At 47.3% G+C, this 27,796-nt stretch overlaps 1 protein-coding gene across 1 annotated transcript in view; it reads right to left on the reverse strand.

The window, feature by feature from the left end:
- Positions 1–2,548: 2,548 nt before the first annotated feature.
- The window catches only part of LOC125624412 (protein-arginine deiminase type-2), a 69,917-nt gene continuing 44,669 nt past the window's right edge, over positions 2,549–27,796 (reverse strand). The window contains exons 9-16 of the mRNA XM_048825079.2: positions 27,000–27,111; positions 24,053–24,160; positions 12,809–12,960; positions 11,788–11,932; positions 9,299–9,392; positions 6,551–6,636; positions 4,503–4,631; positions 2,549–3,177 (exon numbers count right to left, since the gene is read on the reverse strand). Coding sequence (XP_048681036.1) covers positions 2,944–3,177; positions 4,503–4,631; positions 6,551–6,636; positions 9,299–9,392; positions 11,788–11,932; positions 12,809–12,960; positions 24,053–24,160; positions 27,000–27,111 — 1,060 coding nt within the window. The 3' untranslated portion in view covers positions 2,549–2,943. The remainder of the gene's footprint in view (positions 3,178–4,502; positions 4,632–6,550; positions 6,637–9,298; positions 9,393–11,787; positions 11,933–12,808; positions 12,961–24,052; positions 24,161–26,999; positions 27,112–27,796) is intronic.

The raw sequence follows: 27,796 nt of genomic DNA on the forward strand, positions 1-27,796 counted from the left end.
CATTGTATGTGAAGTTTTGAAATTTGGCTCTGTGTGTGTTACTGAAACATGTTGTGAGATTGAAAACAGGCACAAGCAGCCTTTCAGGTGCAACAGTAAAAAGGCCAAACAATGTGAATGGTTTATTCAGGAAATGCACACAAGCACAGGGATTACCCCAGGAACTGTGTACAATAGAAACTTCTCAGAGATAGCACTGCACAATGGGAACTGTTTGACCCGGGTCATAGCAAAAGAGCTTTCCAGCAAGTGGGTAGAAAATATAAAAGGGGAAAAATGACATCATGGGCGGTCCTCACTCTCCCTACAACAACACACCTGGAAACATCTGAGGAATAAAGACTGAACGGGGGTGAAGTGATGATCCCAGGCTAAGGGATTGCTAACCCATGTATGAAAACCTGGGAAACCCAAGCTGCAAAGCCAAGACAGCCTGTGCCTTAAGAATCTGCCAGCCTGTTTATCACTCCGGGTGGGAATTTGCTAATTCATATCCTATCTAGTATGTTAAACTCAGTTTGCAGTTTTGTTTATTTACTAGGTAATCTGCTTTGAGCTGTTTGTTATCACTTATAATCACTTAAAATCTATCTTTTTGTAGTTAATAAACTTATTTTATCTTTTAATCCACACCAGTGTGCATTTGACTAACGTGTCTGGGGAAAAACTCAGCTTGGTTACCACAAGTGTGCATGGTCCTCGTCACATTGAGGGAGAGGCGGTCCGGGTATTAAACTCATATACTGGCCAGATTTGACTAGGGCAGGATGGTACTGCTCTGGGGTCCTAGGCTGGTGGTTAGAGAGCCTGCATGTGACTGCAGCTGGGTGTGACCCTACCTGTGTGAATGCTGGTGGAAGTGCAAGCTTGGAGGGCTTTGCAACTTGTCACAGCAGCACAGTGTGAGAGGGAGCCCAGGCTGGTGGGTCAGAGGGCTCAGTGATACCCCAGTTCCAGATGGCACCCTGGGGGGAACCCATCACAGCAAGATCTATGGAATAATCTCCCAAGGAAAATTATGGAAACCACGTCTCATGGGATTTAAACGTAGACTCGACAAAAATACTACCAAACATAATGCTGAAAACAATACTACAGTAGCAGGGGAATACACTAAATGGATGATCTATTAGGCTTTTCTAACTCTAATTTCTATGAATTCATGGAACAAAAGGTGTGAGACTCAAGAGCTTTTGGGCTGATGTCCAGTCCAAGTCTGGCAGCTTGATAGCCTTATACATGGACAAGACATTCCTCTTAATCGAGGGGTCACTTCACATGGGTTGAACTCTGATTCCAGAGAGTAAACAAAGCTTGTCTTCCATATCTACTTGAAATGCAGGAATGTCCTGTTTGTTTGGATGATGGAAGCAATCCCTAAATTGTCCACTTACACATAAAGCCATAGAATTTAAGTCCAGAAAGGACCATCAGATCATCTACTCACCTCCTGTAGATCACAGGCCACCAACACCCCGCAGCATCCACACACTGAACCCAACAATCAAAATCAGACCAAAGTATCACAGCCCACAGGAGACTAAACTATTATGTGCCACAGACAAGGGGGACCGAGGTGGCCTTGAGGGAGGTGGTTCCATAGAGGAAAGCTTATAAACAAAATTTTGCTTTTGAACAAAACCAGACCATATTCTCCTCTGCTGTGATTCCAATGACTTCCGTGAATAAGTTTGGCCACTGATGCTTAATGTTCAGCAGCAGATTTGAGACTTTCAAACCCAGTAAAACAATGTCTTGGATTACATGGAACAAGAAAGGGAAAAAATTAGACTTTTGAAATAAATGGTGATTGGTTAACTGCTGTGCAGGGACATCTTATAGCCTAAATTGGAAACAGTTCAGCTCATTTGCCCTACACATCCTTCATAGCATAAGAATACTGCTGAATGCCAGAAGCAACTATGTTTTCAGCGGATTAGTGTGTTCCCTGGCAGTTTAAAGTTTAAAAAAAAAGTTACATTCCATTGCCAGATTATAAAAGAATTTACGTTCCTTTCATCCTTTAATTACTCTTCCCTTTACACCTTGCTTTCCAAATTTCCAGAAGTGATGATTAGTGTGGTGTATTGTGGACTGTGTTGGAATTGCAAGGTATCACTTTAAGAGTGGAGGGAGGGGTTCCTGGTCCTCCTTGCTAGGGCGTTTTGTAGGGAAGTATGTGAGCTGGGTCTAGCAGCAGACATTCTGCAGCTAGCCAGCCTCCAGTAAGGTGGGATGAGTTGTGTCTCACTGCCGTAGGCAGCAGCCTGCTTTGTCTTTCTCTGTTTTTTGCATTCTTGTGTGTTATCATGCTGAATTCTCAGAAGTAAAGTCGTGTTACATTGCAACCTCGCAGCAAAAGCATTTTATGTTTTTATCTCACTTCTCTGTTTGTGTGCTGTGAAATATACCTGGTAGATCAGCACTCACACCTTTTGGTAGCTGAAATCTTGGTTTCTGCCTCTAATGAAGAGACTACACCTTGAACTATGCAGTGCAGAGAACTAGTGCAGCCAGGATGTGCGTATTTAAAGACAAGACCAAGAGATTTCCACACTTTTTCCATTTAATTATCATGATTACAAATTATTGCCATCAGAACTCAGCAGAAGATGGCTTTTGCTACCATAGTTTCTATCAATCTTTTTTTGGTAGAATGCCCCTGATCAGTTCAACCTCCAGCTGCCATAATCTCCAAGGGCTTGAAAAAACCCAGAATGGAATGGGCTGGGACCTGCAGCATGCAAACCAGAATGGCGTGTGGCTGGAGGACCTTCCCATCTAATGGGTGAAACACACAGAGGCGCCAAAGCACAGCACAGAGACTCCATACCAAAGTTCTAGCGATTAACTCGACCAAGCTCAAGCAACCAACCAACCAACCAACAAAAAAAGTAGTGCCCACGTGAGCTTCGACTGCAGGAATCTCCACCTGCTCGGCAGCTAGGGAATCACATGCCACCACTTGAAGGAGAAGGGCTTGCGATGGACATTGGTACCGCAGTGGACCTCTCCCAGCATCTTATGGTAGGAGGAAATGTCATCGATGAAGCTGCACATCAGCCCGAGTGGCTCCAGCAGAGAGCGGACATGTGCTTCCAAGCAGCAATCTCCCTCGATGATTGGCCCGAATGGCTTTGGGATTCCCAGGTCTTGAGATAGGACAATCATGTTCACCTGTGTAATAAGGGAGGAGATCAAGGGTTGCATTTCAGGGGAGCCAATGCCAAGGCATGTATGGGGTTTTGAATATGTTTTGATTGAAATGTCAGCTTAACATATAGAATAAAAAAGGCTAGTAACCAAGGAAGGAAGCAAAGGTAAAACTGACGTCTTGCTGTCCCTCCATGACTTCCCTGAGGAACTTACAGGTCAAAACAAACATCCATGGAGCACAGTGCTCATGTGCTTTGGAGACTGCATTGCTTTCCATTGGCCTCTGGGTGCAATGCAAGGTGCTGATGATAGATGGGTGGGAAACGGTTTTCCTGTCCTGCGAAAATTTTTATGATTTAAATTTTTTTCCTGTTCAGGGTCAGGATGAAACTGTGACTTTTTGAAGTGGTTTGCAAAAAAACAGAAGAGACCAGAATAGCCTGGTGGCTACAGCACTCACCTGGATGTGGGAAAAGTTCCTGTTCTAACCAGTTGGTAATTCGGCTGTCTCTCTGGTTTTGACCAGAAATTCCATTCTGGACATGAGAAACATTTCCCAATGAAAGTTGAGTAGAAACTGTTACATTCCTACAAACAGTTTCGGTTTCAACAAATTGATGGACCATTTTTTAATTCTGATTTTAAAAAAATTCCATCGGAAAATTCCCAACCAGCCGCAGTATTGATCTAGCACTATAAATCTAGCACTTTATGGTTCAGGTCATAGATATGGTATCTTTTGCTCTGTCCCTTCCTTTGCGCTTTACCCTGACAGTGGATCAGCTGGGCTACTCAAGTTGGGTTTGAACATCTGAGAGTTCAAGGCTAAAGTGTTCTGAACAGGGGGCTCTTAACTATGAGATTTGCTTCCCTTTCCTTGGTCTGCAAGACCCTATGTTTGCTGAGCTTGTGGGCAAGGGGCCAGGTCAGTCTATTTATTTAAGCCTAAATTAAAAAAAAGAAAAATCACTAAATGATGGGTGCCCAACAGGAGACACCTCGGGGCCCCATTTTCAGAACGGCTGAGCACCGGTGACGTCTAATGAAGTCAATGGGAGCTACAGGTACTTAGCAGCTCTGAAAATCAGACCCACAGAGTCCCAAATTGGCCCCCCAGAAACCAGGGAGTCTCTTAGGAAACGTTGGCCCTAGGCTTTGTTCTCAGGAGAAGGGTCATTTGGGCTTGGTAGTTCATTTCAGCGTCGGCTGTGGACACTTGGCACATATCGTGGAATTTATATTGCCTGTGTACCTGCAGCGATCATGACAGGCACCCTATTGAAACACTGAAACAGAATAGATGGGGCCCTGAGCCAACCGGTCCCAGGGGAGGGGGCCTCTCTCACCATGTTGGGGAAGTATGCCATGGCTTTGCCCATCTTGTCTATCTTGAAGAGCGCCGGGAGGTCTATGATGTCTTTTTCAGTCAGCCCAAGCTCTTTCTTGAGGATGTCTCTGTTCCAATCGATGCAGCGCTGGGGGTGGGTGGGGGGTGAAGAGAAGGAGGATAATCAGAGGGTTAATATGGGCAAGCACAAGTTGGTCCAACAAGTGGAACAGCAGTATGGGATGGTCTAGGTGTTCTTGGTCCTGCCTCAGTGCGGAGGGATGGACTAGATGTCCTCTTGAGGTCCCTGCCAGCTCTACAATTTTATGATTATCTGATGACAGGGTAATCTCAGCTCCCACTGAAATTGGCTTGGTTCTCTAGCATGATTAAGGTGCAGTTGCATTAGCAGTGCAAGATCCCCACAGGAAATTCAAGGAATGAGGCTAACGTGAAAACTTCCAGGCAGCTGGCACACAGGATCACCACATTTATCTTCATCCTCGACTCTCGAAGCAGGTCAGGAGACCCCAAAAGAGCCTGGAGATTTATTGCCCAGGTCCCTCTTAGAGACCTGAAGATTTGCTTATTTCACTCCCTTGTCCCAGTGTTGATTCATGGCGTTGAAGGCCAGAAGGAATCAATACATCAGAGAAGACCCATGAGAATGCTTAAAGGATTAGAAAACATGTCTTACAATGATAGACTAAAGGAACTCAATTAATTTAGCTTATCAAAGAGAAGGTTAAGGGGTGACTTGACCTGCCAAGGTACTTAAATGGGGAACAAATATTTAATAACGGGCTCTTCAATCTAGTAGAAAAAGATATAACCTGATCGAATGGCTGGAAGTTGAAGCTAGACAAATTCAGACTGGAAATAAGGTGTACATTTTTAATGGTGTGAGTAATTAACCATTAGAACAAGTTTTCAAGAGTCATGGTGGATCCTCCATCACTTGCAATTATAAAATCAGGATTGAATGTTCTTCTAAAAGATCTGCTCTAGGAATTATGTTGGGGCAGTTCTCTGGCCTGTGTTATACACAGGTCAAACTAGATGATCATAATGGACCCTTCCAGCTTTAGAATCTATGAGTCAACAGTGTGCCCTTGTTGCCAAGAAGGCTAATGGCATATTGGGCTGCATTAGTAGGAGCATTGCCAGCAGATCGAGGGAAGTGATTATTCCCCTCTGTTCGGGACTGGTAAGGCCACATCTGGAGTATTGCATCCAGTTTTGGCCCCCCATTACAGAAAGGATGTGGACAAATTGGAGAGAGTCCAGCGGAGGGCAATGAAAATGATTAGGGGGTTGGGGCACATGACTTATGAGGAGAGGCTGAGGGAACTGGGCTTATTTAGTCTGCAGAAGAGACGAGTGAGGGGGGATTTGATAGCAGTCTTCAACTATCTGAAGGGGGGTTCTAAAGAGGATGGATCTAGGCTGTTCTCAGTGGTGGCAGATGACAGAACAAGGAGCAATGGTCTCAAGCTGCAGTGAGGGAGGTGTAGGTTGAATATTAGGAAAAACTATTTCACTAGGAGGGTGGTGAAGCACGGGAATGGGTTCCCTAGGGAGGTGGTAGAATCTCCATCCTTAAAAACCTCTAACAAAGGTTCGACAAAGCCCTGGCTAGGATGATTTAGTTGGGGTTGGTCCTGCTTTGAGCAGGGGGTTGGACTAGATGACCTCCTGAGGTCTCTTCCAACCCTAATGTATGATTCTATGAATCATCCATTCTGATCTCCTGTCTTTTGCAGGACATTCAGTTTCACCCCGTTGCAGTGACTGCCCGCCAGCCACGAGAGTAGGAAGGTTTCCTTTCATCAGTCCTCCCACTAGGGAATGAAAATGCTGCCTTTGCAAACTCTTAGCTCCTGCAATGACACCCCCGTGCTTCCAGTAGCTTAACCTTGCCAGCTATGTTTCTTGTGCCACATATTTACTCAATGGGACAATACCATCTTCCTTTTTCCCCCTTGCCCTCCCCAGCAGCAGCGAAGCACCTTTTGGGATGTCCTCCGCATGCCACAGCCCCACAGTCAGCCCTCGGTAGCTATTTACCTGTACGTATTGGTTCTCCTGCACCATGACCTCATTGGACAGGACCTTGTTAATGGTGACCCGTTTTGTGTCTGCCCCAGAATAACCTATACAGAGAAAACAAAATCAGCCATCTGATTAATGAAATGACAACCAAAGCAAGCACCCTATACTAGAACATTCCAGTTCATGCTGGAGTTTCAGGGGCCTTGATCAAGGTACTTAAAATTATGAATAAAGTCGAGTCAAACCAACGCCCTGGATCAGAACACCCTGAACTTTGAATTTACATCAGGTCCATCAATAATTATAAAGGACACAGGGCCTGATCTTGAAGTCAACAGAACAACTCCCCCCTTCCCAACTTCTGTGGGTTTGGAGCAGGTCCATAGTGACGCGTGAGCCAGACCTTCTGTTTTACAATAGTTGATATAAGCAGAGGTTTCTGGAATCTGGATGGAAAGTCCCGTGGTCTAGGCACTGCACAGCAGCTCAGGAGATTGGGAGTCAGTTCGAGCTTTCAGAATAGCAGCCGTGTTAGTCTGTATTCTCAAAAAGAACAGGAGGACTTGTAGCACTTTAAAGACTAACCAATTTATTTGAGCATAAGCTTAAGTGAGCTACAGCTCACTTCATCGGATGCATGCAGTGGAAAATACAGTGGGGAGATTTATATACACAGAGAACATGAAACAACGGGTGTTACCATACACACTGTAACGAGAGTTCTAGCTTTGTCACTGTCGCACTATGTTACGTTGGGCAAGTCATCAAGGGCTTGTCTACACAGGGAAGTTAGTGTGGAGTCAGATAGGGTGTGACTTTAAAGTGCATTAACTACTCTAAATTAACTCCCTGTGTGGACACTCTTGCTCCGCACTAAGAGTGTCTTTGTGCACTTTAACTTAATATACTTCCAAAGTGTTCACGTGGGAGTTAGCACATGCCAGCGGCTCTGGGCTTTCCCCCGCATGTAGATAACCAACTAGGACAAAGTTCCCAACCACGGCCAGTGATTTTGGGTGCCTGACTGGAGATGCTCATTTGCAGGGGTGCTGAGCACCCAGGGTTCTTGCGGACTTCATCTGGGGCTGTAGGGGCTCAACGATTGTGGAAAATCAGGCGAGCAGGGTCTAAAGCTGTGTCCTCAAAACCAGAGGCACCTATAAGCTGTGCTCATCCTGAGAATGTTGCCCTTAATTCCTCTGGGCCTCACATGGCTAATGATACTTCTCTACCTTGTATGGGGGTTGTGAGGACGAAGCTCTCAGTAACTCTGGTGATGAGAGCTGTGTCAGTACCTAGGCCTGCACCAGAGATGGGCTGAAGAGTTTAAGTGGTGCACTTGTCCCTGGCACTAGGGGGAATTTCATTCTAAGGGAAGAACTCATAATTAGAAGGTGTCCAAGCCAACTGCTCAGTCCAAAGAATCTGAAATGTCAGTGCTGCTTTGTGTGCTATGAGCCATCTAACGCCTTTACTGCTCATGAACGCTATTCAACAGCTGCACTATCTCGGTAATCTTCCTCTTTCTAAATGAGAGATTAAGTCCCTGGCAGAGCCGGCACAAAATAAATCATGGCACGTCAGGCCCTATATGGGAGAAAAGCTGCTGGAAAAAAAAAATCTGCAGTTTGCAAACTATGGACCAAGTTTCAAGAGCTGTCAGCAGAAGCATTAAAATATCTACTGTTGGTGGGTCCATATATCATTGTCTCACGGCCTCCATGTTACACAGTAATCCAGAGATTTAATGGCATTTCACCCCGGGGAAAATTCACCCCTATGCAGAGGGCCAACTCAAACCATATGCATCGCTGAAGTCCCACGCAACTTCTCAAAATAGAGCTTGAGTGGGACATTTATGAATTGCACCCTCAGCAGGTGGTTATCTTGTGGGATTGGCTGCTGCAGGGGTTAGAGACAGTCAAACACCGGGGGCTGGATTACTTATGATAATTAACAACCAGCATGCTTGCTGACAACGAAAATACATCAGCTTCATTCTTCCGAGTGTAAGACAATCACTTCCGGGATTAGGGAAGAATTCCTTTCTTACTCCCCCTTGGAAATCATTGATGAATTGGCCAGGTGCATTGTGGGCTTTTCCCACTGATGCATCTTGAGGCAGGACGTCTGACTTGATGGACCAAATGACCTCATCCAGTTTGGCAAATCTTCTTTTCTCTTTGGGAAAACCCCCCCAGCATTTTAGATGCCCCTTTCGGAGACCAAATCAATTTCTCCCGTCTGATGAAAATTACAGTACTTTGGATACATTTCAAACAAAAACACAAGTACATTCTATGTGCCAGCTCAACATTTTGTAGATCCCCTTCTTTGTAAAGGGGCGCTAATTCCTTTGGCTTGTCCTGAAGCACAAAGAAAATAAATACATGAAATCAGATGCATCTGTAGAGAAAAAAAATACTTTGGAACACTTCAGATAGAATGTCCAGTTCAAAGTAATTATTCCACAGACAGGACACGATGTTTCAGTTTTGGGTTACAGTCAGAGTTGCCTGAGTCTGGGGGTGTGCAGTAATATATGGCTCTGCACCATTCACTGAGGGTCAATACCTGAAGCCACATTTTATAGCTGGGGAAACTGAGGCAGGGAGCTGCTAAGTGACTTGGGATGAGTCAGTAGCAGGGTGGGGAACGGAACTCAGGTCTTCTATCACCCTTAGTTGCTCTCACCACTAAGCCATACTGTCTCCCCTTACTGACTGCCTCTTTTTGCCGGGAAGCAGGTATGTAGTAACTTACCTTTGAACATGGTGGCTTCTCCATGGCCCTCCTTCTGCTTCTCTCGGAAGAGCTTGTAGCAGGCCGACGTGCTGGCCATGAGCATCCGGAATTGCTGGGAGAAAGAGGGGGAGGAAGGGAGTAAGGGACTCGCGAAGAGGAAAGCACCAAATAACTATAATCAAGAGCAGCCATAATAATTTACAACTCAGTAACAAACGCACAGTTGGTCCACCACACTGAACACAAACTTCTTCTGGTCAGGGACCGCCCCTAAGAGCCAAGGGAGCTAATGGGAAAGAGCCAGGTTACTATAACTCCCTCTTACTCCACTGGGCACGGCCTCCCTATTGACCTCATCAAGATTTGGAAACCCACAGCTCGCTGGTGCAGTTTCTCGGATCCTCCCAACCTAAGAAGCACCCGGCGCCTTTCACCCTACGTTGAACCCTATATATTTACTCCCATGTCCTGCAATCACTAACACTGGTTACAAAGCTCTCAAGAGTCATCGGTAAAGACCAGCTGTGCTAGATCTTCTTAAGGCCAACGAGCCGCTTCTGTCAAAACAAGGACTAAGAAGGTGTTTGCTTAGCAGCTGTGGCAAAGGGGACTGAACTGTCCATTATAATGGCTGTGCAATGAGCAAGGGAAATTCAGTGAACCCGCTCCACTAGGGCACACACTTCACAGGCAGAAGAATTTAATACATGTCTAGATGCAAACATTTCTGGCCATTTGTTTTTGGCCGGGCTTGTTTTTGTTTCGGTGGGTCAACGATCCAGTTCTTGGGATGGTGCGGCAGTCAAACTATTCTCTTCCGGGGCTGCATCCTGAGGGGTAAGGAGCAGCTGCAGCACCCACTGAACCCGTCTTGCCCACAGGAAATGCTAAATTAACCCTATGCCACTTTAGTTACTCGCTGCTTTTAGTCACCCACATTTTAGACCTTTCTCGTTCATTCAGAAATGAGCAGGCTGAGTTTTCTTTTGCATCTGTCTCACATCACTGAGGCCTCGAAGCGCCTCACAGGCAGAACAAGGCCTGGGATGATCAAAGGAATCTAGCGGACAAAGGCCTGGTCTCTACTACAAAGTTTTGCAAGGATAGCTGTGTCAGCTAGGAATATGGAACGGGTGGGGGGGGGGAATCACACCTCCTAGCCGACACAGCTATGCTGGCAAACCCCCCCAGCGTAGATGTGCCGAAGATGAGAGAGCAGTGCTTCTGTTGGCAACACTAATGTCATCAGGGGCGGCAGGGTTGTATCATTTTTGGTGGTGCCCAGAACGGGTCCAAGTCCTGGAAACCCCCCCCCCCGCCTGCCTTGTAAGCCGATATATATTTTTTTAAATAACGTAAAAATTAGAGGGCTCTGGGGTGGGGCTGGTGATGAGGGGTTTGGGGTGTAGGAGGGGGTGTAGGGCTGGGGCAGAGGGTTGGGGTGTGGGGGGGGTGCAGGCTCTGGGATGGGGTGGGGCTGGGGATGACGAGTTTGGGGTGCAGACAGGCTGCCCCGGGGCTGGGGCCAGAGAGGAGGACTCCCACCAGCCCTCTCCCCGCTGGCAGCAGCGAGCTCCAGAGGAGGAGCCCCTCTACCCCCTCGGCAGCACACTCACCCCGCACCACTGTCCCCTCTCAGGTGCAGGAAGCTCCCTCGCCTCCCCTATGGTGGGTGCTGGGTGCGGGGGGGGGAGGAGGGCTGCTATCACATGTGCACCTCCTCCCCTGCTGCTGCCCCTCACTGTAGCCTCACTGGGGGTGGGGGATGGGGCTGCCCCATGCCCAGCATGCGGCAGGAGCGGTGACTGCGGGCAGGGGGGCCCTCTCTGCTGCTGGAGGGTCCTGCCAGAAAAGGGAAGGGTCCGTCTGTCCATCCGAGGCAGAAGGGCAGGGTCAGGGTCAGGTTGCCCTGGCACTTGTGGTTGGGGGGTGCTAGGACCCAACGGTGGCAGTTGATGCCGGGGCACAGAGCAGAGCATGGAGCTGCAGGGGGCAGCCCCCCAGGGCGCAGGGAGGGACGCCCGGGGGCGGCAGGCTGGGCCGGAGCAGAGACCCGGCCCCGAACATTATTGGAGCCGGGCCCCCCGGGCCCTGAATATTGCTGGAGCATGGGCACCACGGGCCCATATAACTCGCTACCCCTGAACGTCATACAGGAGGTGGTGTAGTTACGCGGGCAGAACGCCTACTGGTGGTGTCTGCCAGCCTAGCAGTACCAACGTGGGCCCTGTAGAGTAGGCCTGGCCTTAGACACTCAACTCTGACTGAACTCCCATTGGTGCTTTTGAAAATATCAGCCCATGCCACTAACACCAAATAGATCAACGAACGGCCTCCTTCCCTGCCCTGAGACAACAGGGGCAGGTTTCCATTTCAGTTTCATTTTTTCAAAGATGGGGCAAACATTATGCCCAAAGAGCTTGATAAATTTCCAACAAAAACCTAGCAGGGTTGAAGCTTGTTCCTTTCCCTTGTAACCTTTGGAAAATTGCCACCTGGTAGGTCACCTTTTTGTCAGGAAGGGGCACAAAAGTCACAAACTCATCCACATGACCCACGGTCAGCCAATCAGAGTAGAGCTCCACAGGCGACTGGACTTGCTGAGCATAGAGGAACTCTCTCACCACCTTGGTCATCCTCCTCCCAGCAGATCTAGTGGTTGATTGTCCAAAGGGCAAAAAAAAAAAAAGAAGAAAATAACATTTTAGAAGGGAGACAAAGTGACAATGACAATGGTTTGAAGAACAAAGCGATGCAACCAAAACCGTGACTGCCCCGTCAATCCCCATCCAGCCCGGCAGAGACAGAGATTGTGGTGATGCTAACAATTCCTTTTCTACTGGCGTTTCCTAAAGACACCAACAAATACGTTCATGAAGGTCACTCCACTCCTGTGCGGACAGACAGCTCAAGTGCATGACCCACTTAACATCCATCCCAAGGTGATGCTGATAAAATTTCATAGCAAATTGTTGGTGACGAACGATTGCCATGGCCAAAACAGCTAAGAAAAGTCAGCCCGTGACCTTGCTAAACCACAGTCACTCACTACTGGAGAGGAGTCCAGACGCTGCTGAACTTTGGAGGGGATTGTGAGGGACGATTGGAACCCAAATTGCAAATTGGATTTTGCACACACCCCTCCGTAGATTTATAGATTACAAGGCCAGAATGGACCATTGTAATAATCTACTATGGCCTGTGTAAAACAGGCTGTAGGACTTCCCTGACTTAATTTGTGTTTGAACCTAGAGCAGATTTTTTAGAAAAAACATCCATTCTTGATTTAAAAAATGCCAGTGATGGAAAATTATAACGGGCCAAACAAATCCCCCGAATCTGTTGACGAGGTGTCAACAACCACAGTTCACCCTACAGGAGGGATCGAGAACTGCTCGGGCTAGAAATACACACACACACACCATATACCCAGCTGTGTGGAGACAGATGGGCAGTTAACAGAGAACAGTGGTATCCTTACGACCCCCAATTGCTGTGAAACACGCCATCTTCCTAACTCTCTCTTACGTGGGGAAGCTGCTTCCAATGAGGATCCTCCCCAGGGGATATGCCTTCCCGTTGACGGTCACCGGAGGGCTGACTTCCAGGTTGCCGAAGGAGTCGAGACTGGTGACAGCCTCGAATAGAGGCTCCTTGGTCACGTAGCCGAAGTCTGGGCCCTGGGAACACAGCAATCAGCACAAGTGTTTATAGTGAGTGAATTCTCCTTCCTTGTCCCAACCCCATGTGGTCTTTACCAGACACACCCATTATGCCTAAAGTTCCTGAACTCAGCATAGATGAATAAAATTAGTTTACCAAGATTGCTATGTAACTAGAGCAGTAGGCATAGATTGGGCTAGTGTGGCACTAGGGATTAATGGTGGAGCAGCACCCTTGGACCTGCTCTGTCTTTGGCATTTGACACACACAGTGCTCATAGATACAATGGCTTAACTGCATCCCTTACAGCCTGAAGGTTTGATTGTGTCCGACAGTCCATGGATACATGAAAAGAAAAGGAGTACTTGTGTCACCTAGTCTCTAAGGTGCCACAAGTACTCCTTTTCCTTTTGTGAATACAGACTAACACGGCTGTTACTCTGAAACCTGTCATGGATACATGATGAGGGTTCAGGAGGAGGGGGTTACATGGCAAGGGACCCCCTCCTCTCCATGTGATGCCCTCACTCTTCTCCGCACAATTGAGCAGATCTGTTTAGGCATGGAAGGAAGTGCAAGCGGCCCACCATCCTAGGGTGATGGAGTTGCCTCTGGAGCATATCTTCCCTGGGAGCTGCGCTGCCAGGTGGAAATCTGGCTGAGTCTTCAGAGACTCACGCTGCAGCATGTCCTCTTAGTGTCCCTTCCAGGGCAGGCCGTGACCCTGAGTTTCTGTAAGTGTTGGTGATACTCTCAGATGAACTAGAAAGCTCAGGAACTCATCTGCATTTATCTCTTTTTTGGTCAAACTTTCATGCGGTGGTGTGCAACCAGACTGGCTCTCCATATTGTACATGTGGCTGTGATTTCTTTTACTGACTACCCAAATCAGCTGTCGCTCACAGAAAAATGAAGGGACCATTTGGGATGCACTACGTCCCATTAGAACCCCTTCCTCCCCGTCCCACCCGGTTCCACCCTGGTTGTTTGACAGGTGTTTTGATGTTTGCAGGCTCACATATCCCCACCCACAATGCAATTATCAGAAGATCACTGTCTGACTTACACAAACCCTTTGCTGGCCAAACGAGTAGGTAGGAGGGTAAAGTGGCAGCTGGAATGGTTTACAGTAAACAGTCAGACATGCAGAGGGGAAAATGTCGTCCTCCTCAACTCAACACTGCTCCAACTTCCAGAGGGTCAAAATATCAAGAGCATTAGCAGAGGGAAACTTGTGAATGAGCAGTTCTTCATGAAAGCTGGCAAATGTTCATGGTACAATGGGGTTGCGAAGGATGAAATTCACCCCTGTGCAGAGTCATGCCAAGGACTATGCCCCACTTAAGTCTTATTTTCAGGGGCCTAGTGGAAGTGGCACTTACGCGGTCTTGGGGTGATGCTCTGCAGGGGTTGAATTTCACACGATCTGCATTGCCCGCAATAATTTGCTGACATTTTGGGTCAACTGCACCAGGGAAACATGGCAATATTGAAAAGGGAAATAAATGCTAACAGTGCAGCAAAACCATTCACTGCCGTTCCAGAGGTATGGTAAGACTGTCTGGCAAGTGGTTTACAAAAGACAACACAAGAAGCCATTGATGTGCATACACATTGCTTTCACACTGTGATGTGTGAGTAACAATCTGATTTGCAACGTTATGGTTTAAATTCTAGGGGAAAGGGAAAAGCTGACAATGGAAGAGGCTGCTCGCGCTTGGGTATAAAGAAGTTGCATTAGCAAGGGAAAATGTATTGCAATGTTGCAGAACTGGCAGGCAGAACTGGCAGGCCGCTGTGCAACTTCATTGACATCAGCCTAGTTGTGCCAGGGATAAATTTGGGCCACTTAGTTTAGTGCAGCTGGGGGTGGGGACGGGGCGGGGACTGATTCTCCACTACCTTGCATCTTGTGTTCTCATTTACACCCGTGCAAAATGCTGCCAATCCAGAATTCTACACTCACATTAAACCAGGAGGCGATCCCAAAAGGGATCACTTCACGCGCACAGTAGGCCCCATTTCTGCGGGGGCCATTAGAATGATTTATACGAGAATGCGGACGTGTCGGTTTAACAGGTTGGTTTCTGCTTACTCCTCCGAATGTTCTGGGCTCATTTAGCTCTAGAGGCACGAGAAGGGAGCCTGCTTTTATTCGACGGGGAAGAAGATCTCACTTTCTCTTTCCATCCTCTCGCCAGCTTCCGGAGATTAGTTGTTTGGACTTTTTTTTCTGAAAGGGCCTGAAATCCTTCCCTTGCCAGGATTTCCCTGGGGGAGCTCAGGCTTTATTTTTGCTTAAGCAGTTCAGGTTCGAAAGCACTGTCTGAACCAGTGATACTCAGATGGCTCGTGAGCCGCAAGTGGCTCTTTAATGCCTCTCCTGTGGCTCTGCAGCATATGGTATTAAAACACGGTGTAATATCACTGTTAACCAATCTAAGTTATGAACCAATCAGGATGCTTTCCCTGTGTTATTAACCAGTGAAGTTATCAACTTGCACTCAGTTATTAACTTATTTGCTGTGAGAATAATATATAAACTAAATATTTCCCAGTCACACTGTTTAAATATGAATGATGAGCGATCACTCGTTACCGAGTATGATCGTCTTCCATGGGAGTTATGGGTCCTCAGGTGGCTAATAAGGCCAATCCTTGAACCACAAGTTCTATTACAATGAGGGCAGATGTTTTCAGGCTCAGCAGGAGGCTGTTCACCATGACTGGAAGCCAGTCTCTCCTTTCTCCTGCACCTCTTGTCCTCTTCAGCTTGTCGGCGAGCAAGTTCAATATGCAAGGGACCATCACGTAGGACTTCACTCCATTTTAAGCGATCCTGGGCAAGTGTCTCCCAAGTGTCAATATTACACTTTTTTAGGTTGTCCTTCAGCAAGTCCTTATAATGCTTGTGTTGTCCACCCACATTATGGTGCCCTTCTTTCAGCTGAGAGAATAGGACCTGTTCTGGGAGGCGATGGTCTGGCATCTGGACAATGTGACCAGTCCAGCGGAATTGCTGACGAACGATCATTGCCTCGATACTGGTGGTCTTTGCCTCTTCCAGAACATTAATACTGGTGCGCCTGTCTTCCCATTTGATCTTCAGAATCTTACAAAGGCAGCATTGATGGTGCCTCTCAAGGACTTTCAAGTGGTGTCTATAGGTTGTCCAAGTTTCAGACCCATATAACAGTGTTGGGAGAATAACGGCTTGATAAACAAGAAGCTTGGTGTCTGTTCGAATGTCGTGATCTTCAAAAATCCTGTGCCGCAAATGAGAAAAAGCTACACTGGCACAGCTCAGGCGGTGTTGGATTCCTGCATCAACATCTGCCTTGGATGAGAGATGACTTCCAAGGCAGAGGAAATGATTGACATTCTCCAGTGCCACTCCATTGATTTTGATAGATGGGGCATGAAATACCGCATTTGGAGAGGGCTGATAGAGCACTTTAGTCTTCTTGATATTAAGAGTGAGACCAAAGACATGCATAAGCATCGGCAAACACGTTCAAGACAGTTTGAAGATCTTTCTCAGAGTGGGCAAAGACTGCGTTGTCATCAGCATACTGGAGTTCCACAAGAGATGGTGTGGAGATCTTACTCTTGGCTTTCAGCCTGCTAACCCTGAACAGCTTTCCGTCCATTCTGTAAATGATTTCAATGCCAGCTGTAAACTTCCCAGCAATCAGGTAAAGAATGACAGCAATAAAAACTGCAAACATGGTTGGAGTTATGATACAGCCCTGTTTGACTTCTGTTTGTACTTTGAAAGGTTCACTCTGGGAGCCAGTGCTGCTCAGAACAGTAGCTTTCATGTTATCATGAAGGAATTTTAGGACATTGATGTATTTATCAGGACATCCAATCTTAGAAAGTACAGTCCAGAGGGCATGGCGATTCACTGAATCAAAGGCTTTAGTTAGATCAATAAAAGCTATGTACAGTGGTCAGTTTTGCTCCAGACACTTTTCTTGAAGCTGCCGTGCTGTGAAGATCCTATCCACAGTTCTATGACATGGTCGGAAACCACTCTGTGACTCCAGTAAAATTTCTTCTGAGAGGGGCAGAAAGCGGGTTGCAAGGATCCACGCCAGAACTTTGCCTGCAATGGCTAGGAGAGAGATACTACAATAATTTCCACAATCCACTTTATCTCCTTTCTTGAAGAGGGTAACAATCAGGGCATCCCGCATTTCACTGGGTATCTCCTCCTTTATCCAGATTTTAAGGATAAGCAGGTAAAGCTGCCAAATTAGCTCTGGTCCACCATCTTTAAAGATTTCAGTGGGGATCCCATCTAGACCTGCTGCCTTGTTGTTCTTCATCTGCTTGGTGGCATTGTGTACCTCATACAAATCGGGAGGGTCTCCGAGCTCATCCCTAAATTGTTGGTGTGGGATTTGCTCAAGGACTTCATCTGCAACCATAGAATTACAGTTAAGGAGCTCTTCAAAATGTTCTTTCCAGCAAGAATTGATGGCTTCATTGTCCTTCAAAAGTGTGGTTCCATCCTTAGAGTGAAGAGGATTCGTACCATGGCAAATTGGCCCATAAATAGCCTTGGTGGCACTAAAGAAACCACATGTATTGTGGATATCCGTGAGATGTTGGAGTTATTGCACTTTCTCAGTCCACCATTTGTTCTTGAGTTCTCTGGTTTTAGGTTGGACTTCCGCCCTTGCTTTGGCATGGGCTTCTCTCTTTATATTACAGTTTATGTTGTTCTGCCAAGCAGAAAATGCCATTCTCTTCTCATTGATGAGTTGCTCAATTTCAGCATCGTTCTCGTCAAACCAGTCCTGATGTTTTCTGGTTTGGTAGCCTATGGTTTCCTCACAGACATTGATGATTACTGCTTTCAACTGGCTCCAATGTTCCTTAATTTCTTCCAGAAACTCTGATGGGAGCTTTTCTTCTAAGACTGCTTGGAAGTGGTCACGCTTAATAGGGTCCTTCAAATCTTGAACCTTCAACTTGTGCCTGATCTACTTCTTTTGTAGCCTCCATTTGGGAGCGATCTTAATTTTCACTGTGGATCGAATAAGGTGATGATCAGTCCAACAGTCGTCAGCACTTGTTATTGCTCTTGTGAGAAGTACGTCACTATGAACGCGGGCACGAACTATGACATAGTCGAGGAGATGTCAGTGCTTTGACCGTGGGTGTCTCCAAGGTGTTCTGAACTTTTCCTTTTGTCGGAAGAGAGTATTCGTAATAATAAGTTCATGTTCAGCACAGTTGGTCAGGAGCAGAATTCCATTTGAATTGCTTTTGCCAACTCCTTCTTTCCCGATTGTTTCTTTCCACAGGTCTGGGTCTCGCCCAACATGTGCATTGAAATCCCCCAGAAGGCTGATCTTGTCTTCTGTAAGGGTCTCTGATAAAATGGTTTCCAACTGAGAATAAAAATCTTCCTTTACATTCTCACCAGCATCCAGTGTTGGTGCATAGGTGCTCACAATAGTTGCCTGTTGATTTTTGGTGAGCCTCCATCGGAGTGTTATAAACCACTCATTGATGCCAACTGGTACCTCAGAGAGGCACCGTACGAGCTTGCTCTTTATAGCAAAGCCCACTCCATGCAATTGGGCTTCATCCATAGATTTTCCCTTCCAGAATTAGGTGTATTCTCTTTTCTCCTCCCTCACCTGCCCTTCATCAGCTCTTCTAGTTTTGGACAAAGCAGCAATATCGATGTTAAACCAACTCTATTCACAAGCAATAATGGCTGTATGTCGCTTTGGTTGGTCGCTGTTTGAGTTGTCCATCAGGGTACGTACATTCCAAGTTCCAAAGTTGAAAAGTTTATTACATTTTCGACTGCTGAGGTGGTGATCTTGCTAGATGAGCCTATCCAGCCAGGAAAAACAGAGGCAAGACTATTTTTAGGGTACCTTTTCTAACCCCCTCCCCACGTGGGGTGAGCAGAGTGGATCCTAAATAGGACTGCTCAGTTGTGGGTGCAGCTGCTGAGATGCTCGACCCACTTCGATCCTCGAGCAAGATGACTGTATCAACATCCACTGCCTGTGTGTCGTTCTGTAACTAGGAACTTCCGGATTTCGCTGTCCTGTTCCTGTTGCCACTCGCCGATTGCCATCAGACTTTTGATTTGTGCAAATGTTATTTTCTCCAAAACTGGAAGATGCCTGTGCGGGACTTCTTTTAAAGAGGGGAGATGGTGCACAATAGTCACTACGCTATCCTTGACAGATAGAGGACTTGAAACCAATGGCCTGGGCACTGTGACGATTGGAGATCCTCTATCTGCTGCAGCCTACGTCCACCTTCACAGCCGTTGTAACAGAACACAACAGTTATCCTCCGTCTGTTCTGCCGTTAGGGACTTCTTGGATCACACTTTGTCTGGAACCTCGCCCTTGACCTTTCTGCCATGGGTAGCCCTAAGGCAGTACATCACTCCAGGCAGCATCGCTCTCGGGGTCATTGAGACAAGCAAGCCTCTCCACCACTACAAGGTGGTGATCCATGGAGAGGAAATATGAACAGTACTATAGAAAATGAAACAATTAATTCACATGACTGGAACTCTTTTGGGTCATGTCGGTTGCGAATTTGGCTCCTGAACCACTGAGATCACTGGTCTGAACCATGGTCTCATAACCTGCTCAGCTACTAGCCTTTCCACTGCTTTGTATAACACTTGGCACCAACCATTCCTTTCATTTGAGAATCTCAAGGATATTTACCAAGGTTGGGAAATAATGTATTTTATGCGTGGGGAAACAGACAGAGAAGTTAAGACCAACATTTGCCAAAGGGGCTATTGGTTTGGGATGCCACAAGGTTTTGGTTCCACAACCCGAGACGCCTTGAGCCAGATTTCCAAAAGAGCTCAGTTCCCATTAAGGTGCCTTATGTAAGCAGCCCGATTTTCATAAGTGCCTGGCACCTGGTACCCCCTGTTGTTCTCCAATTGAGCTGCAGGGAGCTGAGTGTTTCTGAAAATCTCACCTCTTTATTTAGGCCCCTAAATGGGAGCTAAGTTCTTAGGACTATCTGGTCCCCAGTGCTTGATTTTCAAAGCTTATGAGCGCACCTAGCTCCAAATGGAATCAATGGGAACTGCTGGGGATCAGTGTCTCTGAAAATCAGACCCTGGATGTCTCAAGTTGGGCAGACAAATAACAAGGCAGCCAAAATCAGCAGCCATTTGAATGTTTTATCCCAAATGAGTAAGTGGCAGAACTAGGAACAGAACCTCAAAGTCCCTGCTCCCAGTCCTGTGCTCTAAGCACTGGTCATTGCCAGATCCTTATTTACAACCTCACTTAGATTTGCATTTTTGAGGGGGAGCAGAAGGCCCATTGATGGCTCCAAGTAATGGATATTGCTTGACTGAGGCTAGTGGATCAAGAGGTCTCTCATGGTGTCTATAAAAGGGAGCTGAAATGAGGAGGGAAGCTTTGCTGAAATCTCAGCTATGCTATTGAAACTTCCCGAGACTGAACGGTCTTGAAATCCCATCAGTGGTTTATCCCAGCAGCTGGAACACTGCAGAGATGTTGCTGTCTCTGGTCAAAGCTGATCCTATGGGCGCAGCTTGCAAAGAGCCCACAGGCATATGGCTCTAGCCTGTTGGCAATGACTGTACATGGCAGGTTATAAGATTGCCGAGTGAAAATCTAATTCTAAAATATAAACAGCGGAGAAAAAAACATGCCCTGGATGAGTCTCCTTGGAAAAAACCCCTTGTGTGGGGCACAGTCACTGTGCTCAATCACCTGCACATCTGTTTTGTTTCACAACGGATCCAATCAAAGGAGTCAGCAGCTGATTTTGGCAGGGGAAGGAAGTGGGTTTTCAGCGAACGAAAGGCAAGACTAATAAGGCCATTTGTTGTTCAGCTGTGCTTTGGGTATTTCCCCCCCACCCAGTGCTGCAAGATCTGCAGCTCCTGACTCTTGTGTGAGTCTCAGCTGTGGGTTAAAATGGCACAAGAGAATCAGGAGCTAATACAGCAGGTTCAGAGGGCCCCACCTGCAGCAGAACCAGCACAGATCTGCTTTGTGGGGTGGTGGGATGGGACAGGGTTTGCGGCTGCCTGTACACTGTTTGTTTGGAGATGGCCAGGGCAGATGATCCACCACCAGGTAGCTCATTCAGTTCTTCCCTCCCTGCCAAAGGGAGGCACACTAGTGCTGGGGGAGGGGGGGATCTTCCCCCAGGTCCTAGATTGGAGTAGTGACCATGGGGTGGCTCAACTCCTGCTCTGTGGCTTTGGGCAGAGGGGAAGGGAACGCCATCCTCTCTCACCCTGATGAAATTGCTCAAGGCCTTGCCTAGTTATTGCGGGAAGGGACTGGGTCTGTAAGACATGCTAACCATCTTTGTTTTAATGCACAATGGGGAGGGAGGCTGCCCGCAAGGCTCCAATCTCCGATACACCCTCGTTCTCCTCCCCACGGCCATTTCATCCTCGCTGCCCTGGGAGCATTCAAGCCCTATCAGCTCCAGCAAAGCTCAGTTTCACTCCAAGAGGCTAATTCCCTCGCATCTCTTTTTCATGCTGCGGGGGGAAAAAGTGTGTGGGGCTAAATTGTGCCAGCTGGAAAATGAGATTGGTGAGATAGAAGGGGGATTAGGTGAGGCTTCAAAGCACAAGATTGGAACATAATATGTTAGCACTCCCAAGGCTGAAATTGCTTCTCTAAATACTAAGGAAAGAATTTATCAAGGGGGGCAGAGATAAGTAGTTGCCTGGCTTATTTGTAAAGAAGACGGTCAATGTGCTATTCCCATCCTGCATGACGACTCCAGGACTGCTTGTACTCATTTGAGGCATGGTAAATGATATATTTCAACGCATTTGAAAGCGATTAACCTTCTCAGAGTGGACACATAGCAAAGGGAGCCGCTTGTGTTAGTTCTGTGGCACCTTGCTCTCTTCTCCAGTTACCAGCTGCGCCGAGAGATGGGCCTGCCGCCATTGGCTTGGGATCCAAACCGCCCCCCATGAACTCAGATCTGGGCACCTTCTGTAGAACAAATAGGAATCCAACCACTGAGCAAGAAGTAATGGCTGTGGAAAGCTCCCTGCTTGACCCCTCCCTATGCCATAGCATTGCTAGATGCCGACAAGGATTTTGCCTGCCCTCAGCTGGAGCTGTCTGTGGCAATCTCTGGATGGATCTGGCTGTGAGAGGTGGGTCACAGGGGTCAGAGCTCCACAGAAGGACACTGAGAGGCAGGGGGATACCATTTTTATAACAGAACCAGAATACCTATATGAATAATAAAAAAAAAAAGACACCGGCCTCCAGCATGTAAAGCCTGGGTATGGCTCTCAGCCTTGCATTCAAGCCCTTCTCTGCACACATAGCTGCCTGTTCTCTACTCTAGCTCCCCAGGTTAGAGTCCCTGCTTTGATGGGAACCTTTCCCAGCCTAACTTCTGGAGAGCTGGCCCTTTACATTCAACAGCGATAAGCTCTGAAAACAACCTCGTGGCAGCTGGCTGCATCCTCCGTCCTGCTCCAGGTCCAGTGGGTAAGTGACTCCTAGTAGGTTGTCCTTTCCTCTCCTTATGAAAGGGATGCCGCACATTTGCAGGGGCACAAAAAAGCCCTTGGCCTCAAATAAGCAGGATCAAGGAATCCCTGGAATGGTGGCAAGAAAACATGACTGTGGCCTCTCAATTTAAATAGATATTAGGGCTATCCCATGACCCCCTCGATCTGGGATGCCTCGGCAGGAGAGCTGGGGATGTTCCCTCCCCTTCTAGCTTAAAGGTCAGCTGGAGAAATCAGAATGTTTCTGTGAAGCAGAAGAGGAGCTGGTCCCTGGACCAGGAAGGATTTAGCAGAAAGGATGATTCATGGGACATGGGACATCTCCCTTGATGGCTTGATCCTGCCATAAGTGCAGGAGATTGGATTAGAGGACCTCTCAAGGTCCTTTCCAGTCCTACAATTCTGATTCTTTACTAAACTGTGACCTATAACTTAAAAGCCTCAGCAAGCTGGAAGTGGACACAGGGGCATAGTTACCTCTCTCGGTCACCTGCACAGCAAATAAATGGTATTAAAAACTCATCTTGTAGCAATTTGTTCCAGAGTCTCCCTGCCAGCCTCCGCGGTTTCTCTTCTACGCATTTCCTCTACTTCTTTGAAATAGAAAATACTGGGGCCACATTCTCTGTTGTGCTTTTGGGAGTCCAGTGAAATCCATACAGCTTCACGGTCACAGTGCAGAGGAGAATTTGGCTCTTGGTTCTTAGCAAAACTGTTTGAAAAATTTTAGATGGAAACAGTTTTCCATCAGGAAAAGCGGTTTCAGCAAAATCAAAATGTTTCATGGGAACGTGTCGATTTCAATGAATTTTCCAAATTGAAACAATTCAAAATTGAAATGGAGTGTTTCATTTGGCCTTTCTTGTTTCAGTTCACTTTGACTTTTATATTATAAAACATTGATTATGATATGTTATATTTAAAAGATTATATTTAATATCACATATATTTAAGATTGTATACATTTAATATTATAATAGGTTTTGTCATTATCAAAACAAAATAAATTAAAATCCTAGAATCTAACTACCAATACAGATTTAGCATAAAGAGCTATTTGAGATTGAGGCTTGGAAACAATCAGACAGGTTTTCTGGTCACAGGGAAAGCAGGAAATGTTGACACCATGTGAACTACCCTTACAGAATTATGTTCTTTCACACTGGGAAGTTGAGCTGGGAGCAGCCTTTGGAGAAAGGTCTAAACAGATCTTAAACCCAGAATTGGGTTAAGCATCAGATTCCTCTTTGTAGAGATAAAGTACAATACAACACCAGACTATGGGGGAAATAACCAAGTGCTTTCACAGGGCCCAGTCCTGTTTCAGGATCCATGACACAGACCCCTGAAGTCCATGGGACTCTAGGCTAGGCAGATCCCAGCCCTCACTCAAGCAAATTCCTGTAGTCTTCAAAGGGAGTTTGCATGTACAGGGGTCCTCAAGATTTGGCTCCTATTCTTTTGTCACCTGGCCTAGAAGATGCTCATTGATAACCACAAGCCTCTCCCTCTGCCAGGAGACAATACAAGAGAAACCAAACATGTCTGCAAAACAGATAGGCTGCTCTTACCAGAATCTCTTTGATGGGAAAGTCTTTCAGGCCCCCATCTCTGGGAGAGTCCAGAACCACAGGGAAGCATTTGTGAGGAGCATGTACGTAGCCAAACTCAATTTCATCCTGTCCAAGTGAGAAAAGCCATCTATTACATACAGGCAGATGGAGAAGAATTATCCCTCTCTAGTAACACGCTCATACTCAGCTAGGATGGCCACCTTTTCAAAAGGCAAAAGCAGGACGCAAGCAGGAGCCCCGCCCCCATCCATGGCCCCACCCTCACTCCTCCTCTTCCCCTGAGACCCCACCCCCTGGCCAGGCAGAAGGTGGAACTGGGTCGGGAACGAGTTTCCCAGGGAGCACGGGCTGCTGTGGGGAGCCCTGAAGTCCCAGACTCTCCACCTGTCCTGGGCAGGGGGCCGGGGTGCTTGACAGCAGACCCCAGCCTGTGTCCCCACCCCGCCTGGGCATGCCACCCAAGGCAGGTGGAGGGTCTGGGACTCCAGGGCCGCCCACAGTGGCCTGGCTTCCGTGGGCAGCTCTTACTACTGCCTGGCCCCCGCTTCTGGCCTGGCCAGGGGCAGGGCCTTGGGGGAGGAGCGGGGGGGGGGACTTATCGTGAGGGGGGGCTAAGGCCCACCTCAGTTCCCCACCCCACCAGGAAGAGGCTGGCACTACCCCTGAGCCTTGGGCAGGCGTGGAGCGGCGCCGCAGGGAATCCGGGACAAATGCCGTCCTGGAGTCATTCAACCCAGGACCGGGACTACAGCTCAGCATTTTGGGACTGTCCCACCCAATTCGGGATGGGTGGGCACCCTATACTCAGCACTGACTGAGGCCCAGATCCTCAGAGGTATTTAGGCACCGAACTTCCACGGATGTCAATAGGAATTAGGCAGCTAGTTACTGTGGAGGATGTGGGCCTGAGGGCCTTTCACCCAAGCTCCTGTTGGCAACTATCGGCCCCATTTTACAGATGGGGAGAGGGGTGCAGAGAAGGGAAGAGTTACGTTTTCACAAGCATCCGCTCATTTGGGGGGCCTCAACGTGTGGAGACAACTAGTGTCTGATTTGTTGAAGCGGCGCACCCCCAGTTCCAGCCAGCTGGTTTGTGCAAGCCTTCCTCCCCACTTGGACAGTGCCCCTCAATCCAGCCCTGCAGCACCCTGAACAGATCTGCCAGCAAGCCTCTGTTAGGATTCAGAGCCCCCTCCCCCATCCCCAGAGTGCCCCACCCAAAGCAGAGATGATCCCAGTAAGCTCCCTGGGGCAGGGACCATCTTTGAGTTCAGTGTTTGTACACCACTAGCATAACGGGGCCCTGTCCACCAGTGGGGCGCCAAGAAGCTACAGTAATGCCAAAAGGAACTGACCATCATCAAGCGAAGCTTTGTACTTTATACGATTCAGTCTCTGGTCAGCTGGCCCTTTAAGGGATTGGGGATCAGCTGCATCCGTGCCAGGCTTTGCCCAGCTTCCCGGGTGATGGGCACGAGTTTAGGGGATCACATGACAAGGATGTCGTGATTGAACTAGGTCTGCTGGGAGGTATTAGGAAGGGGAGCGAGGCCAAGGAGACGGTGAGGCTGCTGGGAAGAGAGCAGATGAGAACTCGCTGGAGCTCCCATGGGAGAGAGAGACCTGCAAGGAGCAGAAGGTGAGAAGCCCCAGCTAGGAGGGCTGCAAAGGAATGAGTCTGGAGGGAGAGCGCTAAGGAAGGGGAAACGGACGCATCAACTAGAAGTAACGGAGGAGGAAAAGGACCTTGGAGTATTGGTTGATCATAGGATGACTATGAGCTGCCAATGTGATATGGCTGTGAAAAAAGCTAATGTCATCTTGGGATGCATCAGGAGAGGTATTTCCAGTAGGGATAAGGAGGTTTTAGTACCATTATATAAGGCACTGGTGAGACCTCACCTGGAATACTGTGTGCAGTTCTGGTCTCCCATGTTTAAGAAGGATGAATTCAAACTGGAACAGGTACAGAGAAGGGCTACTAGGATGATCCGAGGAATGGAAAACTTGTCTTATGAAAGGAGACTCAGGGAGCTTGGCTTGTTTAGCCTAACTAAAAGAAGGTTGAGGGGAGATATGATTGCTCTCTATAAATATATCAGAGGGATAAATACCAGAGAGGGAGAGGAATTATTTAAACTCAGTACCAATGTGGACACAAGAACAAATGGATATAAACTGGCCACTAGGAAATTTAGATTAGAAATTAGACGAAGGTTTCTAACCATCAGAGGAGTGAAGTTTTGGAATAGCCTTCCGAGGGAAGTAGTGGGGACAAAAGATCTATCTTGCTTTAAGATTAAACTCGATAAGTTTATGGAGGAGATGGTATGATGGGATAACATGGTTTTGGTAATTAAATATTCATGGTAAATAGGCCCAATGGCCTGTGATGGGTTTTTAGATGGGGTAAGATCCAAGTTACCCGGGAAGGAATTTTCTGTAGTATCTGGCTGATGAATCTTGCCCATATGCTCAGGGTTTAGCTGATCGCCATATTTGGGGTCGGGAAGGAATTTTCCTCCAGGGCAGATTGGAAGGCCCTGGAGGTTTTTCGCCTTCCTCTGTAGCATGGGGCACGGGTCACTTGCTGGAGGATTCTCTGCTCCTTGAGGTCTTCAAACTACAATTTGGGGACTTCAATAGCACAGATATAGATGTGAGGTCTTTTTTAGGAGTGGTGGGTGAAATTCTGTGGCCTGCATTGTGCAGGAGGTCAGACTAGATGATCATAATGGTCCCTTCTGGCCTAAATATCTATGAATCTATGAATCTATGAATCAGTGTCTGAAGCCAGACTGGGCAAGTCTTGCCATGGAGACTAACACAAACCAACTTCATTTAACAACGGCTTTTGGCTGGCAGGTTCTAACACTGGAATTGTTTAATGTACTAAAGGAAGGAAGAGTCTTTGTATTGTCCGCCATCTCCCACGCCACCTCACCTGCATCCAGCGGTCTCCACGATTCACATACCCAAAGCAGACCTTCAGGTCGCAACTGGCTTTGCTCACTAAGCTCTTCACCGCCTTCAGGAAAAGATAATTATCCTTCACACTGTGAAAACAAAGGGAAAGGGGAAGACATTGGAAGAGGAGGCGGGGGGGGGGGGGGGGAAGCTCACAGAAAGGAGAGGGGGCCGAAAATTACATTCCTCGTCCCAGGCCTCAGAAGTGAATTGTCCCTGGCAAATATACCCTTCCAAACTCTTACTGGGATGGGCACGGAAGCTGGGAGTTAAATACTGTCAGTGGTGACATGTATGGATCTGGCCACAGCTATGAGGCTAGGCTGCTGTTGGCAGCATATTGCTGAGCTGGGTTCCAATGGATGGGTTTAGATTTTGGGCTGGGAACTCTGCCATACTGGGACGATCTATGGGATGAGAAAACCTGCCTTGCAGTGATGGATTCAAAGAGCTCTATCTGTTTAGCATAAAAAAGAGAAGATTAAGGGGATGACTTTTTGATCTGTGAGTATTACTAGCTGATCACGAGTCAGATTTCAGCAACTGGATCGTGTTATACCTTTTCTTGTCTAGATTTCACTCCTACATAGACCTGTTCTTGAGAGAGGACACATCAAGATTTTCAATACTTCAAGTTGCTTTCAGGTGAAAACTCATTTCCTACTGAAAACATGTGACGTTTGAAATCACACACATTTTTGAATGGGACTACGGTTATTGTCACCAAAAATGCCACGCACAAAGAGTTCTGGGCTGGGAATGGCCCTGGAACAT

The sequence above is a fragment of the Caretta caretta genome, chromosome 18, assembly GCF_965140235.1.
Source record: "Caretta caretta isolate rCarCar2 chromosome 18, rCarCar1.hap1, whole genome shotgun sequence".
NCBI classification, from domain to species: Eukaryota; Metazoa; Chordata; order Testudines; family Cheloniidae; genus Caretta; species Caretta caretta.